Source organism: Epinephelus fuscoguttatus, linkage group LG15 (genome assembly GCF_011397635.1).
Source record: "Epinephelus fuscoguttatus linkage group LG15, E.fuscoguttatus.final_Chr_v1".
Lineage (NCBI taxonomy): Eukaryota > Metazoa > Chordata > Actinopteri > Perciformes > Serranidae > Epinephelus > Epinephelus fuscoguttatus.
Window position 1 is genome coordinate 27424944 of NC_064766.1, and position 17383 is coordinate 27442326.

At 40.4% G+C, this 17383-nt stretch overlaps 3 protein-coding genes across 8 annotated transcripts in view; 2 read left to right on the forward strand and 1 right to left on the reverse strand.

Moving 5' to 3' along the window:
• The first annotated feature begins 4839 nt into the window (after nucleotides 1-4839).
• mrpl34 (mitochondrial ribosomal protein L34) lies at nucleotides 4840-7621 on the forward strand. 2 transcript variants are annotated; one of them, XM_049599086.1, is made up of 2 exons: nucleotides 4840-4967; nucleotides 6815-7621. In XM_049599086.1, the coding sequence occupies exons 1-2, from the start codon at nucleotides 4912-4914 to the stop codon at nucleotides 7134-7136; spliced, it is 378 nt and encodes a 125-aa protein (XP_049455043.1). In that variant the 5' UTR covers nucleotides 4840-4911; the 3' UTR covers nucleotides 7137-7621. The 2 variants fall into 2 exon arrangements, with proteins under 2 accessions (XP_049455043.1, XP_049455044.1); XM_049599087.1 differs by having other exon boundaries at nucleotides 6818-7621.
• Nucleotides 7622-9058: 1437 nt separating this feature from the next.
• LOC125902604 (DET1- and DDB1-associated protein 1-like) lies at nucleotides 9059-13047 on the forward strand. The gene is made up of 5 exons (XM_049599089.1): nucleotides 9059-9419; nucleotides 9678-9758; nucleotides 10575-10626; nucleotides 10932-10993; nucleotides 11110-13047. The coding sequence occupies exons 1-5, from the start codon at nucleotides 9411-9413 to the stop codon at nucleotides 11212-11214; spliced, it is 309 nt and encodes a 102-aa protein (XP_049455046.1). The 5' UTR covers nucleotides 9059-9410; the 3' UTR covers nucleotides 11215-13047.
• Nucleotides 13048-13197: 150 nt separating this feature from the next.
• The window catches only part of LOC125902565 (anoctamin-8-like), a 29978-nt gene continuing 25792 nt past the window's right edge, over nucleotides 13198-17383 (reverse strand). The window contains exons 18-20 of one of the 5 annotated variants that reach the window (XR_007451112.1): nucleotides 14961-16411; nucleotides 14759-14855; nucleotides 13198-14633 (exon numbers count right to left, since the gene is read on the reverse strand). Coding sequence is in view for 1 of the 5 variants with exons in the window: in XM_049599019.1 (XP_049454976.1) it covers nucleotides 15761-16411 (651 nt within the window). In the remaining 4 variants the exon portion in view is untranslated. Of the gene's footprint in view, nucleotides 16412-17383 lie in introns of all 5 variants that reach the window. The other 4 variants (XR_007451110.1, XR_007451111.1, XR_007451109.1 and 1 more) reach the window with 4 other exon arrangements.

Here is a 17383-nt window from a genome sequence, read left to right on the forward strand (position 1 = left end):
GTAAGAGAGTTCCTGGTGTGAACCCGGGGTGGAGGAGCCCCTCTGTGCAGAGTTTGCATGTTCTCCCCATGTCAGCGTGGGTCTTGTATAGGCAATCCAAAGACATGCAGGTTAACTGGTGACTCTAAATTGTCCGTAGGTGTGAATGTGAGTGTGAATGGTTGTCTGTCTCTATGTGTCAGCCCTGTGATAGTCTGGTGACCTGTCCAGGATGAACACTGCCTCTCACCCACTGTCAGCTGGGATAGGCTCCAGCCCCCCTGTGACCCCTAACAGGATAAGCACTTACGGAGAATAAATGAATTAATTAATTAATTTTATGAAGTCTACCATCCTCTTAAGTTAATGTGCTACTTAATTTTTACTTAGGTGGTATTTACTCATATTTATCTGTTTGTTTCTTCCTTTTCTGTTGTTGGTGTGGCTTATTCTACTTAAGCAAACTGTTATAAGTGCCCAATTTGATGTAATTTGTTGACTCTGCTTTGTTAAATGAACAGACAAATGAAACACTGGCTCTATGAAGTCATTCGCATTTTCATATTTTTGCATCAGCCAACATAGTTCTCCAACACACTTGGCACACAACTAAATCCTACACACTGGACCTTTAAGTTAAAGATCTAATATTCATGCATACAAAAGACTTATTTCTCACACTTGAAAAGTGACAAAACGCTTCTTTGAATATAAATGTGATATGACAAAACATGGTCTCAAACCAAAGTTTTGAACTCAGCAGAATATTATGAGCGTCATAAGGTTAGTATTTATTACAGGGCTGTTGTATTGGATTGTAGACGGCTTAATTTTTCTGTTCACTGAGCTTGTTGTAATGTGAAAAGGTCTTAAAGGCCACCCTGAAAGCACTTAGTCCTGCTGCCCCTTTTATTCAAGCTCTAAGTGTTTATTGCAGTACAGAGATTTAAACACAAAGAAGCATTAATACAATAAAAAACAAGAACAAAACAAACAAACAAAAAACGTTGAGAAAAAATAGTTGTATTTGGTGTATTTTGTCATTGTGAAATTTCACATTGGTAAGCAGTCACACCTTTGTGTCGACTTATTTAGTCAGCTCCTCCAAACTTTCAGTGTATGATTCTATGAGAAGGACCTTTACTGTGTTTGGTCATAACATTATATTAATAATGTATTATTATCAATTTTGTTATTGTTGCTGTTGTAACTGTTATCATTATTGGCGTTAGAATTGGACTTGAAATTGGAATTAGAGCTGGAACTGGCAGTGGAATTGAACCTGGAATGTTCTGCATTTCGGAATCTCTTTGTTAGTCAGGTATATAAGACCAGTTCACCTCATAACAGTCAGACGCACACAGACCAACATTCGAGTTACACAACTGTTAACTACTTAGTTACGAATTATTTCCTTGAAAAATTTCATTTTATCGGCATTTAACCATCATGGCTGATAAATCTGCACAGGAGTTGAAGACTCTTCACGCTCTGGCCTCTGGAGAGGATCAAGGTGAGTGTCAAAAAAGAGGGATGGACAGTAACTCTTGACTTGGTAACTAAAATAACTCAGTCAGTTTCCTCTCATCCTGATCAAATATATGAGATTTAGAGAAATGGCTTCCAACCTGTCAGGTTTGTGAATGAGTGTATGATTGCACCTCACCCAGTTTGCATGGGTCCATTAATTGTGGGCAGTTTTTGTGATTTTCTTTTGGATCAAGAAATTAAATTTCAAACACCTAGAAAGGTAAACTATCAAATATATCAGAAGGGAACATACAGTAGATAAAGATTTAGGGCACAAGCACACATTGGCAAAATTAACACCAGCAAATATTCACCGTCTGTTCACTTCAGTTCAATTTGAGTCAAAGGGGGAAAAAACCCATTTGCTTCCGGTGGCAAAGCAAATTTGAATCTTCAGATCGCATGGAGTTGCAGCCTCAACCAATATCAAAGATGTACATGTGGAAGAAACATTTATTGATTGCCATGTCTAACCAGCCAATAGGCTATTATGTGATACTGGTCCTGACAAATACAAGCAGTCCCACACGAGAGACGCTGCCTGGTTGGCAGTGAGCCAGGAGACAGGCATGTAACATAAGAAGACGTAAAATGTTTCAATAACATCATATTTCACTGTGTGTATTAGCAAGCTAGCTTTTAGGGTCATGTCAGGCACTGCCCACATTCAGTATATGGCCTCGGCAGGTGATGGTCACTTGCGTGCAGTCACACACATGTGAGCATGTGAGAGAAAATGCACAATTCTAATATGTTGTGACACATTGGGAAACGGGTGGAGGGCTTGAGAACCAACAATTTAGTGGCTGTGAGTTAATACAAAGGCCATTTGTTACAATTATTGACACAACACTAAATGCCATCAACTAATTGGTGTTCCACTTTGTTTTTCCTTTGATTTTAGATAATGACTCCAGACACAACATTGTGGAAGAAGTCAAAGAGCGGACGGCCAAAAGGAAGGCCAGCACCGATGAAGGGCCCTCCAGGAAGAAAGTGAAGACTGAGGATAGTACCCACACCCCGCACTTCGCTATATATGAAGGTGCAAGCGTGAGGGGGAGCAAGCGGAAGGCTCAGGAGGCTGATGAAGAGCGCCCCAACAAAAAGATCAGGGGTAGCGATCACGTCAGCACCACTGAGCCCAGCAGTGTGGTGTTTGAGGGTGTCAAAGTGAGGCAGAGTGAAAGAAAGGCCCACGATGACGCAGACAGAGCCTCAAAGAAGAGCTCTGACCTCAGTCCAAGGATCAGCGCATGTTCATCCTCATTGTCAGATGAGGAGGAAACATACGACTTGTCCTTCGCAGTCAAAACCAACCGAGGTAAGCTGATAGTGTGAAAGAAAGAAGAAATCTTTGGGAGGATTTTTTGTTTTACAGTGGATCACCTCGCTGCCACTGAAACCACTGATCTCCCTTACCCCGCTCCCCAGGCTTTTTTTCTTAATATATATCTATTTTTCATATTTGTTCTGCACTTTAAAAACCAGATGCCTCCTAGTCAAGGGCTCTGCTGGAACTGTCCTAACATTCTACGTGTGCTTTTATTTATCTGTATATGTATATACCGTATATGCATGTAGGGATTCTTCTCAAGAGAGAAGGTTGTAACGCAGATACGCCTGGATGGTGTGTCTTGAATGTGCTGCTGCTGTGGCCCTGCCTGATGCCTCCTACTGCTACTGGTGTTGTCAGCTATTGTTACTAGTGTCTGACCTGCTTCTTTCTCAGTCTCTGACTCTCGTTATGTATAATTTTGTCATATGGATTACTGTAAATGTATTATGTTGCTCTGTCCTGCTCCTGTCCGACATCTATTGCACATATGTCGGTCCTGGAAGAGGGATCCCTCCTCAGTTTTTCCTCATCCACTGTGAGGGTCTAAGGACAGAGGGATGTCATAACCTGTAAAGCCCTCTGAGGCAAATTGTGATTTATAATATTAATGTATCTATAATATAATATATATAATATATAATAAAATTCAAAACAATTGAATATGTATATATGCGTGATGTGTGATGTTTATAAATATATATTAAACATTTTATCTTTATATTTTTGTACTTGTATGTCCGTGTATGATGGCACTTTGGTTGGGAGAAAGGGCAATTTCATTTCCATGTACTCTGTATGTGGAAATGACCATAGAGTTGAACTTGACTTGACTTAATTTACTTAATCTTTTTATACAAAAAAACTGATTTGATGTAGGCCTATTACAATTGTCTCCATCCTACATCACTTCAGTGCAATCTTTTTATAGAATCAAAAGCAGACATATAGGGAAGCAGACATATATAGGAAAGAAGGGCATGTCCAAGTGCATTACATCTGTAAAACTTGCATTCAGGAAGGAACTGAAGTTGTTACGGGATTATTCTTATTCATGTGAAGAACTGGAGACTTTCCAAAGAGCGCTGAAGAAAATTCCTTGTATCACAGAGCAGGAGAGAAAAAAAATAAACATGAAAAGGTGAAGTAAAAATAAAGCATTCCTATAATTGTACATGACGCGAGCCGTCGAGAATGTACATTAGGAAAGGATTTACAGATTGTTTTTTAATTATTTCTACAGTACTCCAGAATGTAATTTGTTGCATGAAGATATCTGCTGTAATGTAAAATGTTATCAAAGCTTTAATCTGACTCTGGTGACTGTTACTTTTATTTTATTTTTTTCTATTTAACCTTTATTTAACCAGGCAAGTCATTAAGAACAAATTCTTATTTACAATGGCGGCCTGGCAAAGGGCAAAAGTCTCTTGAGGTTCAGCTGCTAATAGTACATACTGTAAGGTAGGCCTATGCAGAAACTGGTGTTCTGGTAGCAGTGGTGCACTGATTAATGAATGTATTTTGACATTATGTGAGTGGGGCCTGTTGCATGTTAAAGAACTGTTGTGCTGCACTGATCTGAGATGACAATCAGTATTGACAGCAGTTGCCATGTTTACAAAAGTGAGAATTTTAACAGTGTATCAGAACATGTGCTGTAGCTGTTTGGGAAAAACTGCATAATGCGGAAACCCTACACCCTGAGCACGATCTTTCAGGCAGAGCTTTTCTCAGGCTGCACACCAATCCCATCTCTTACCTCGTTCAGTGTATCCCGTCTGCCAGACACTAATGTCAAACAGCACCCGGGAGAGTTGGAGCTGGTATCCACGCAAATAAACAATTTACAGGTGAAACAGGATGTTGGGTCGATTAGTAAACTGCTTGAGAGTTCAACCTGAAAGGCGTTACTTAGGGAATAAACGTAACAGTTTCTCCAGCAACACGCGCTTCAATTGGCTGAAAAGTCTGAGCCAATCACTTTGCTTCTTGTAGGCAGAAGGCCGGCAGAGCTGTGACATTCAGTGGTCTCATGCCTGTGTCAACTGTGTAAATATCTAAAGATGAACATTGTACGCTCGTCTCTTTCCCGACTGCGTGGAATAACCAATTTCACCAGGTAACAGTGTTCACGTAGCTTCATGCTAGCTAAACGGCAGAGCCAGTAATGTTTGGTTACGATGCTAACAGTGGTAAGCTAGCTTAGCAACGCGTTAGCAGCGTGGCTAGTTAATCAAACAGGAAGCTAGCTACTATGTGAATGCTAATTAAATTATAGCTTAATTATATACCAAAGTATTATGAACGACAGTATTGATTTACATCTGTGGGCAGTGTTTGCTGTTGTTTTTATAATACTTCTAGTGTGAGTTAAAGTAGCACTTATAATGTGTTTTCAGTATATATCATCATTGTGTATATAGTGGACACCAGGGTATGAGAGTCATGCATTATACTACTCCATACTAGAGGAACTAGGCTCATTTAAAAGAAATCATACTTGTTTTTCCTATGGTCTAAGACAGACAATATTATAAACATGAACAACTCAAGAGCTAAAACTCAAATTTGTGATGTCATCAAGTATAAACTCTGGAGCTGCTCCACAGACAATTGGGAAAGATGCAGATGACCCTGAGAGTATCCAGGGTAATGTTCTGGGTATGTGGGTGCATTTTATGTTTCAGAACTGAGAACACTACAGCAGAATAAAACTGGGCGCTCTGTCAGGCTCCCAGTGTCAGTGTCTATGAAGCAGCTCCAGATTTTATACACTTTGACATCACAAGTTTGAGACTTTCTTCTTTTGTTTCTGGCTTTTATAGGAGTAGCTCATGTTCACAAATATTGATTGAACTCTCCAAGGCCATGGAAGTAACTATAGATGCACGATATTGAAATTTTGGCAGTTATTCTATATGCAACAACTCATTTGACCGATAACCGATATGTCCACTTTTTCCCCCTACCTTATTTTAGTGATCATCAGGTCTCTTCTGTAGTGGAATTAACATCATATTGTGCATGCATGCTATTATCATGATGGCCCACCAGCAGATGGAGACATGAAATACAATACTTTTCATTGTTCATTCACTGTGCAAAATAAGTAAAAGCACATTGGTCAATTATGGTGGTTCACTTAAAAGCTGATAGCTGATTTCAAGCTGGCCAATACCAACAATGTGCTGATATTATCATGAATCCCTAGAAATAACATAATTGAATTCTTAATATAAGTGGTGTCCCCTTTAAGTAGCAGCACTATAAATGTATTACAACTTGTTGTACATTACTTGTTGTAATTGTGGCATAATGTTGATATTAAAGGTCCAGTGTGTCGGATTTAGGGGTATATTTTGGCAGAAGTGGAGTATAATGTTATAAATGTATTTTCTTTAGTGTATGATCACCTGAAAACAAGATTTGCCGTGTTTTAGTTACCTTAGAATGACCTGTGTATATGTACATAAAAGCGGGTCTTGGTTCATGGAGTCTGCCATGTCACACCAGCATGTTGCTATAGTGGCCCAGAACGGACAAACCAAACACTAGCTGTGTGTTACAATACCCATACCACCATACTATAGAGTATGCCAGAAAAAGATTTAATATGTCCCAATACATACACAAAAAGTGTCTAATGACCAGTCAAATAGTAATAATAGGAATATTAATTGTTTAAGTGATCAAGAAATAATCAAAAAGATTACAGACAACAAAAGGACATAACTATAAAATAACAATGATGGAGAAATGCAGATGTAATTTTACTGTTGTGTATGAAATATGTTAGATTAGAAAAGACCTCAGCAGTGGTTTGGCTCCCAGTAAAAACCTAAACAATGAACACTGTAGGAATTCTAAACGGGAGAAGTCTCAGATGGTTGCAATCCACTAGATGCCTCTAATCTTACACACTGACTCTTTAAAGAACATTTGTTTATAACATTTTTAATCTGTCAGCAGCATCCCTGCAGGGAACCTCGCAGTAACTGGCAACACTCACCTTAGATTATTCAGCAACTGGATTGTGCCCAGAGCAGCTGCGGGACCTCAGATTTCCAGATGTGGGCCGCTGTCTTCACAAGCTGAGGGTTCAGGAGTGTTCCAACAACTTCCTTGGCAATACCAGCAGGTACGGACAAAGAAACGGGGAACAGAGTATCAGCCCAAGAATATCAAACGCAAGAGGACCCACGGTTGGATCAAGAGGATGAGCACACGAGGTGGCATCGAGGTGGTTCTACGGCGCATGTTGAAGGGACGGAAATCACTCACACACTGACAGACCCTGTTGGAAAACCTACAAGAAAACAGACACTGGTTCAGAAACGCTGGCGCTGCTCAGGGTGCTCAGTAAAGACCTTGTGGAATGGGTTAACTGGTGATACTGGGTGGGTTGGGTGTGGCTCTCCTAGTGCATTAATAACGGGTGGGAGAATGAAAACTGGCCTTTGACAAACAATTTGCATTTACCTTAGGGTAAAAAGAAGCCTGGTAGTTTGATGCAGTTGCTTTTGATCCATGAAGTTTTGTTCATAATCATTAAATGTTATCAGATGTATAGATTGTTTTAAGTGAAGTCATTTGATTCTAAGACAAAATGTGTCTATAAAGATTGGTTGTTCTCAAATGAAAACACCAATTCTGGTTGATTTGGAAATAAAAAACACCTCTGCAGAATTCACATGTACTTGAATTTGTGATTTTAAAAAGTAGCTGTAGTGACTGCTATCAATAAAAAAGGCCGCTGAGAGTGGGCTTAAGTGGGCTCGCATCTGTGACTCGTTCCTTCACTGAATCAGTCCACTTGACAGTTTTATAGGTTTTATTTTAGCAAACGAAATAAAGACTTAGAATACAGTGATCCGACGTGACGGTCAACCGAAAATATCAGAGCTCACTCAACCCTATTGTCTCCATTCCCGCCAGGGATTTAAATGCCCAGTTAAATAACTTAAACCACACCCGTGTGTCAGCCGACTAAGCTTTGACCTTCAAAGTTTGCTGCCATCTACTGTTGATGACAAAGCTGTGGGTTTATTAGGTTAATGTTAGAGAAGATAAGAGATAAGATGTCATTAATACCACACAGGAGGAATGTGCACGTTACAGCAGCTCAAGAGTCAGAAGCAAGAGGAAAAAGTGAATGCTAAAAAAGATAAAATAAACAATTACAGAACTACAAATTAGATAAAATAATCTGTACACACCTTTCATTTGTACAGATACTGTATGTCCATGATTGATAGCTGCTCAGGGGAACTGAAATACATACTTGGTGGGTGGTATATTTACTGAAAAGGTATTGCACAGTATAGCCTATAAATATTACTGCACATTAAGTGGTATGTAAGGTATGTTACACAGATACACTTGATTAATCCCAGAGGGGAAATTAAAATTTTTTCACTCCGTTGTCAAATACACACATGCACAAATGGGAGCGAAACATGCATTAAATGGAGAGATGTCAGAGTGAGGGGGCTGCCTTGGACAGGCACCCTGAGCAGTCGGGGGTTCAGTGTCTTGCTCAAGGGCACCTTGACAGTGCCCAGGAGGTGACCTAGCACCTCTCCAGCTACCAGTCCATGCTCCATATTTGGTCAGTAAGGAGACTTGAACCGGCCGTATGGACTGAGCTACTGCTGCCCATATGTGGATATGTGTGTATAGATAGATAGATAGATAGACTATGCTTTTAATTGAAATTTTGTGGTACGTCACAACACTTAAAACGTAAATAGACATACAAATAAAACATTTAATTAATAACCGGAATAGTAATATGTTATGGCATAACTCATAGTTTTTATGTCAATAACTTAGAGTTCTTGAGTAAAAGTTGCATTGCTATTGTTCAGATCTTTTATAAATCCTGTATTTTGTGAAGCACTTTGCGAATTTCATTTCTGTAAAAGGTGCAATGTCAAATACATTTTTTATTTTTTTTATATTTTAAGCTGCTGGCCCATGAGCTCAGCCCCCAGCTGTTAGCAGCAGCTGAGAGATGCATGGATACATAATGTACAGAGAGGAGGACATGCTGGAAAGTACTTGTGTTGTTTTCATCAGAGCTCCATGCCACAACCCCCCTCGGATTGGCGGATTGCTCTGTTACATAATCACTTTCTAGCCAATCAGCGCATAGCTTGTCCTCTGTCTTCATGCGCCTACCACTGCCCAACCAATCAGGTGCGTCGAATCTCGAAACGTAACCGCCCCCGAACAGACGAACAACAAAAATGGAGTTATGAACTAGTAGCAAGTTAGCTTCGTAAGGACGTTCAGTTTTAGTTTGGGTGTCGTTACTGTACTATGAGTTGATGTCTCCAGGTAATTGAAGTGGCGTGATGCGTTCACATCGAAGCTATACGTAGTTTATGTTTTGTAGCGGTCGCAAGAAGCTGTCGAACGGGTAAACAAACCGGTTTCTACGGGTACGACAAAGACAACAAGGCTTAGTAGCTAGCATTAACGTTAGCTAGCTAGCTAAAACAGTAGCATTTGCTCGTTTTCACTCCGGCAGGTTAACGGACGAAGAGCGGGACAGACAGAAATGGAGAAGGTAGGTTCACAGCGTACTCTTTGCTGAATTATTTAGATATAAGTGATATAAGTTGGCTGTAATCGGCTTCGAAAGACATATTGCATGGTGGCGAGTAGTAACGTACGCACTTCAAGTACTCTGTCACTTTAGACCACATTACTCCAAAGTTGTCGCGTTAAATGTAGATGGAAGGAGTTCTACTGTATTACCCAGGTATGGCTGTGGTGTCTGGCCTTGGTTGATACTTTTGGTTATATTATTCTGTTCTGCTCACAGTCAGATTTCCTGAAGGGGCTGCCTGTCTACAACAAAAACAACTTCAGCAGGTTCCATGCAGACTCTGTATGTAAAGCATCAGTAAGTCATTTTATTAGTTCTCAAAATGCTGAGACAAATTATCATGTTGTGAATGTGATGTCGGTCTTTAACCCTCAAAAGGACCATTTGTAAAATAGTCATGCCTTGTTCTCTTGAAACCCTGAGGAAATATTTGCTCTGCTCACATGCCTCTACAGATAACTGCAGACACAACAACAACAACAACAACAACAGCAAATCTATAACAAAACATCTGGTTACAAAGTCGCACAGTATAGTCCAAATCTTGGTGTTAGAGCTTGGCTTTGAAGTAAGCCTAGACAAGTTTCACTTTCAGTTCAGTTAAAGGTATAAGTACATGACTGGATCAGTCTTGTAGTGGTAGTTGATGAGGTTGGTTGCTACTAAGTAGATGGGTAAGTAACAAAGTAGGAAGTGGGTTTACTCTTTTATATATTCCATTGACTTTTTGGCTGATAAATGGGTATACTGTATTGGCCAGAAAAAGAGGTGGGAATACTCTCTATACCTGTGAATACCCTCCACTACACCACTGGACTGGAGGAATGATACTTGGGTTATACTGCACGAGTTGTCTGAGAGTTTGTAAACGGATGCTTTGATATGCTGTTGTTAGACATGGTCCCCTGTCAATCAATAAATCAATACATTCGCCATTTTCCATAGAGGCATGTGAGAAAAACAAACTTGACGTGACTAATTGATAAAGAAATGGTGATTTTGTCAGTGAAGTATTTCTTTAAATACAAGAAATGTTGTCACATGGTAGTACTTCTTCTATTCAGATAATTCCTGCTAATTTATAGACTGACATGTGTCTCAATATCATTTTAGAACCGCCGACCATCGGTGTATCTTCCAACTCGGGAATATCCATCAGAGCAGAGTAAGTGCATTGACTTTTAAATGTTCACAGAGCAGGGGGGGGGCAGCGTTCACTGTCTGTCACAGTAGATTAAATACATTGTAGGTGTATCTTAGGTCAGCTTTTGTCTTTGCTTAGTAATGATGTCATTTTCAGGCTTTGATTAGTGGAAATCACCTTCAGTTCCATCGTGACAGTGTAGTCATTACTCAGCGTGTTTATCAGTTTAATACTATGGATGGGAGCAGCTGATTTCAGTTACATTCTCTCTTCCCTGCATCTTTTAACTTTGTGTCTCAATCAGTGTCTGTGTTGTCTCTCCTCAGTCATTGTCACAGAGAAGACAAACATCCTATTGCGATATCTTCATCAACAGTGGGACAAAAAGGTATTTCAACACAGTTAATGTAATCCAGGAGACAGTGGGTGCTAATTGTTAAGGTTATGAGAGCAGATATCCAGTTGTTCTGTGCTTCGTTAAATGTGTCTTTCTTACTTTATCAGAATGCAGCAAAAAAGCGAGAGCAGGATCAAGGAGAGGGCGAGAACACGGCGCCGCCGCGGAAAATTGCCAGAACAGACAGCCGGGAGCTGAATGACGACTCATGAATCGCTGTGCTGTTGCTGCACACCCAGCAGAGACTGACCTGTACAAACAAAAAAAATGCACACACAGATGCAGAATATAGGCCTTGACACTGAAGCACACACGGATCCATACATTTCACATTTCACACCACAACCGGCATGACATTAATCCTAAATAAACACTGGTCTTAATGTTTGCATTTGACTTCAGATTCCCTCATTAACCAAATACTTTATTCCTCAATTTACTACTTTCACCCAGTATTTTTACTTCCAAGACACCTCTGCCTCAGATTTCCGTATTTGTAGTTTGAAAATAACATACATCTACCTCCTTATTCCTCAGCCCCCCTGCTCTTTCTTCACTTATGCTCACATTTTTTTAAAAAAAAAAATACGCAGCTCCTATGCTGCTATTTAAGGGTTTAGTGCTGTTTAGAGCTGTTATTGAAACCATCTCTGAGATATGCATGTTTTAATTTAAGTGTTTAATGCCATCTTTTGTGGCTCCCACTCCATTAAGAACTTTTAGTTTTGAATTACGTAATGACAGTGGTCCTAAAATATTATTTTTAGCTCATTCTTTATGTGATTACTGTCATTACAGTAACTGAAAATAACACTGCAGTGTTGCTTAGATTTAATAATCCATTCAGGGTTTGCTGTTGTTGCAGGAAAAGTTGAGTGCTGAAAGAAATGTTCTTTTGTTTCCTCCAGATGAGAGATGATTTGTTGCCTTAAATGGAAGCGAGTGTGTTTTCACTATGTCTTAGAGTGACCCCTCGGTTTACATTGTTGTTTCAGGTGAAGACATGAACCACTGTTGAGTTGAGTGGATATTAGTATGTCTGTGAAGATACATTCAAGCCAATACACTCATACAAGAGAATGAGATGTGTTTTTGTACAAAGTGATCTGCAGATTTTGTAGCCATATTCTAAGTTTGATGCTCGGTAGGTTGAGGTCACCACTTTATGAGCAGCATGTGTGTCTTTGGAAATGCAAGATTAGCGCAGTATTTTGTGGAACAGGTGATGACTACAGTTTTGATTAAATTTATAATGTAGCTGTACTGCTGTGTAGGCTACCCGTATGGACTGCTGTCAGTCACATTTCTTCAAAAGCTTAAGCAATATTGTGGAAATTTGTGTTTGGATTCACAAGCTTGTGACAGCAGGGCTAAATAACCAGCCTCTGTTTGCTGCTCATAAAGTCGTTGACACTTGTCGTAAAGCTTCACAAGTCCTGTATATTTGTACAGTATGTATATTGTGATTGTTCTGACCCTTTTTATCAGGTAACAAGACAGCGACTTGCTCTGTAATGTCTTCCCCAGGTTAGCCATATTGTCATCTGATTTTGTTTAGCCAATTTGTTCCTGAACCCTGGAGGGATGCAAACCAGAGTTCAGTCAATACAAACTAAAGCATTTTGCTGAGTTTGCTTTGCACCTTTAGGAACCTCACAAATTGTATTTGCCACATTTTCAATAATGTTTGGCACGACTCTCTGTTGAGTCTATAAATGTACATTTTTGTTCTTTTGTTACATGTTGCTGTTCAAAGATTACAGAGTTTATGTGCAGTCAGGCTGCTTATCCAAGTAGAACATGCACTGTAAGGTTCTCGAGTATGACTATAAAACAGAGATGTGCAGTTTTGTTTTCCCGGCTCTTCATAGAAGAGTTCGCTAATTCTACTTTTGTTATATGGTTTGTATTTCGTCACCTAATTAAGTTTGGAATGTGTTTATTGTCAAATGCTTTGCTTTTGAGTTGTATAAATGTATTGTCAATTTCAGATCTTGTTCTTGTATAGATTACACTATGACATACAGTAAAAGCTACAACTCCGAGTTAATGGCAGTGTTTTTTGGGGTGAAACAAGTTAGACTGATAAATAGCACTACAGGTAAGAGGCAAGATGTGTGGGGAAAAGATCATCTGGCAAAGACATCCTTCATAGGTTTGTACTTATGCAAGAGTGTGTATGTTCTCTTTCAGCTGTTAGTGTTCATACATGTCCTAATCCAAGGAAACAAACCAACCCAGCAAACGTCCACAATCCAGCATTACATTTTTACAGTTAACAAAATCAGCCAATGCTTTATCTCTTGATGGATGTTTATTCAAGTGAGATTTATTTGCATCATAGAAGTACATTCACTAATTTATGTAGTAAAATAATTCATAGAAAATCAAAGTTAAGAAAAATAGAATATTTTTTATGGTCACAGTGAATATAATTTGACCTATTGCAGAAGAATACGATGGCTTTAAAAAGTGCTTTACAACTGAAAAAGACATGATGGACGCGTAATGCATGCACATGATGCAACATGCATTCAATACAGGCATCAGGATGAGAAACAAACCTGGAATAGGAAGCTGCTGTTTGTGTCCATTAAAGGTCCAGTGAGTACGATTTAGGTGGATTTAGTGGCGTCTAGCAGTGAGGACTGCAGTGTGCAACCAGCTGAAACCTCTCCAGGTTAGAATTTCTTCAGTATCCAATGTTCTTAAAGTTTTTTATTGGCAAATTATCCACAGAGGTCTCTTCCTTTCCACAACAAACCAGTAAAATCACTGAATAAAGCAGTTTCATGTTACAGATGAGTGTCTCTACGATGCTGTTTCAGCTTGTTGCTTGTTGCTAATGTGTGCTCACCTTTGTTCTCTGGTAACCTAACATCCAGACGTTTGGGAAGACTTTACTGGGAGCCGAATTATCCGCAGAGGTCTCTTCCTTTCCGAAACAAATGGACCTAGTGATTTAAACTGGTAAAAACACTGAATAAAGTGGTGTCGTGTTAAAATTAGTGTTTCTCTGATGCTGTTTGGGCTTGTTGCAGATGTGCAGCTAGCCTAGCACTTGCTAATGTGTGCTCACCTTTTTTCTCTGATAACTTAAGATCCAGATGTTAAGGATTTTTTTTTTTTTTTTACTGGGAGCCAAAATATCTGCAGAAGTCTCTTCCTCTCCAATACAAATGGCCCTGGTGATTTAAAGTGGTAAAAACAGCCAATAAAGCAGTTTCATGTTATAATTTAGTGTCTCTCCGATGCTGTTTCTGCTTGTTGCAGATGTGTCACTAGCCCAGCATCTACGAATGTGTGCTCACCTTTTTTCTCTGATAACATAAGATCCAGACGATCAGGAAGTTTTTACCGGGGGCCGAATTATCTGCAGAGGTGTCATCCTTTCCAAAACTAACGGACCTGGTGTTTCAAACGAGTAAAAACACTGAATAAAGCAGTTTCATATTACAAATTAGTGTTTCTTCGATGCTACTTCAGCTTGTTGCAGACAGGCTGCTAGCCCAGCACCTGCTAATGTGTGCTCACCTTTTTGCTCTTGTAACTTAAGATCCAGACGTTCAGGAGGTTTTTACAAGGAGCCGAATTATCCACAGAGGTCTCTTCCTTTCAAAAACAAACGGGCCTGTTGATGCAAATTGTTAAAAACATAGAATAAAGCAGTTTCACGTTACAAATTAGTGTTTCTCTGATGCTGTTGGGCTTGTGGCAGACAGGCTGCTAGCCTAGCACTTGCTAATATGTGCTCACCTTTTTTCTCTAATAACTTAAGATCCAGACGTTCAGGAGGTTTTTACTGGGAGCCAAATTATCCACAGAGGTCTCCTTCTCTCCAAAACAAATGAACCTGGTGTTTCAAACAAGTAAAAACACTGAATAAAGTGGTATTGTGTTAAAATTAGTGTTTCTTTGATGCTGTTTCGGCTTGTTGCAGATGTGCCGCTAGCCTCACCTTTTTTCTCTGATAACTTATGATCCAGATGTTCAGGAGGTTTTTACTGGGAGCCGAATTATCCGCAGAGGTGTCATCCTTTCCGAAACTAACGGACCTGGTGTTTCAAACTGGTAAAAACACTGATTAAAGCAGTTTCACGTTAAAAAAGTCTGAGTTTTTTTCTACACTGCGTGTCATGGAGGGGCTACTTACAACAGTGGCCGACGCAAAAACATGAATGGCTCTATCTAGACCCAAGGTTTGGTTTGCCGTTGCGGGCTACTGTAAAAACATGCCGATTATCTGTGGACGAGGATCCACCCGTAGTGTAAACATGAATGACTCGCGCTAAGGTAACAAAAACACAACTGTTCTTATTTTCAGGTGATTGTACACTAAAGAGAACATTCTTATAATACTACATTCCTTTTCTGTCAATACACCCCCTAAATCCTGCACACTGGACCTTTAATGATCTGGGTTTGGAACGAAAGATCCTCCACATCAACATAATCTCTTCTGGTGCTGTTAAAAACCAGGCAGTCATGCAGTATTTTAACCTTAAGTAAAGGTTAGTCAAGCCCCATTCGAGCAGTTACACTTACTGTACATATTTTACATGGAAGTTAGATAATCAAGTGTTAATGGATACAGTATAATACCTTGTGCGAAGTAAGTTGCATCAAGAGTGAAAGTTCGCTGACCTTTACATGTGGTCCTTGTGACTAATGTGTTCTCTTACGGTACAGGTGTGTCTCTGAATGTTGCCTGAACATTTGTACATTGCTCTTCATCATGTTACATTGGTGGAACGTTTATTAACTCTTACAGTTTTCTAAATCAGTCAATTGTCTTGATTCTCCTTTTTCTGACTCATTGGAAGGTAATTCCTCCAGCGATGTGTTTAAGTCGCCCCTGCTGGGCTGAGCGTTAGCAGGCTGGGGCAGTGGTTGTGTCCCATTCACACACACCACTGTCCCCTCTGACTTGCTGAAGCTGAACAGTTTCCCAGGACTGAATGTCCTGTTGGGGGACTGTGACCTCTCCTGGCCACTAGGGGGAACAGAGGAGGTCACTGTTGAGGCTGGAGCTCCAGCTGCCACCGCTGGCTCCTTTTTCATCTCAGGTGACTTCAAGAACTTGAGAAATCCTGGGAGCTTCGCCTCACCTCCTGTTGGGGACTGAGCTGGTGAGCGAGACGTGCTGGAGGAGAACTTCCCCTGCAGAGGGATGATCTGCTTCAGCTTCATCACATTGTTGTTCCCCAGCAGAGAGCTGGGTCTCTTGGGTTTGTCCCCTGCCTTGCTCCCCGGTGCTTTGTCGTGGTGGTGCTGGTGCTGCGTGTCTGCCCTGTGGTCGCTCTCCTGACGGGCCTCGGCCTGCAGCTCAGCCTGACGCTGGAGCTCCTCCTCTTCACGCCGGCGTCTGAGCTGCTGTTGGAAGTGCTGCTGGGCCTGCTGCTCGTGCTTCTATATGGGGAGGCGTGTTTAAATGAAGACACAGAGGAGGAGAGAGGAAGAGTCACGGACAGAAAAAGACAGTGAAACAGGAAAAGAGAGAAGAAAACTGTATCTCAATAGCCTTCAGCTGTAACACATATCTATCTATCTATCTATCTATCCTGTGAGGTAACGTTGTTAGCAGTTATCTTTAGATGTGTGTACATAGAGTAACTGTGCCTCTGTGCCCTAGTTGTCATCCTCTCCAGCAGAGAGCTCACACAAACAAGCTGTGTTTACACTAAATATGCTGACTCCTGCTCATAGATGGGCTCTTTTTTTTTTAATCTCAACAAGACTCATCAAAAGCCTCTTTCACACATGCAGTGTATCTCTGAAACGTTCAGGATCATTTCCTGCATGGAGTCGTGTGAATGGGACTCAAGGATTGATATTCAGGAAATCTGTACTGCCAATTTCCCAACTCAGAGCCTCCTGATACTTCAGAGAAAATGTCGGCACAGCTGTGTTGTGCGTGGAAGCTGCAGCATTGCAGAAACAAGCATGTAAAGGTCTGTCTGTCTTTTTTGTCTCCAGCCACATACACGTACATCCAGCCTACCCCCATCTTCTTCTTTTGCTGTTGAGTTTTATGGCTGCTGGCATCCATATGTGTTGTATACCACCATCTGCTGCACTGCCCTCTGCCCTATCTACTCCAGCATTGCTATGGCATGCGTTAATATCCACGAGACAAAAATGTTACTGATCAAAATGCATGTGTTTATAGTGAAAATCACTAGCAGTATCCAATTTATTTACCGGTAACAATGTGTGAGAGGATTAAGACACCACTGAGATAAAGGCCACTGATGTGATAACAACACTGTACAGACAAAGAAACATATACAGTTTTTTCCATTGGGCAGTCAGAAAAAGCTGCACTACTGCACAGTTTTTAACAACCCACACCAACAGGCTGCATGACACAAAGGGGTACGT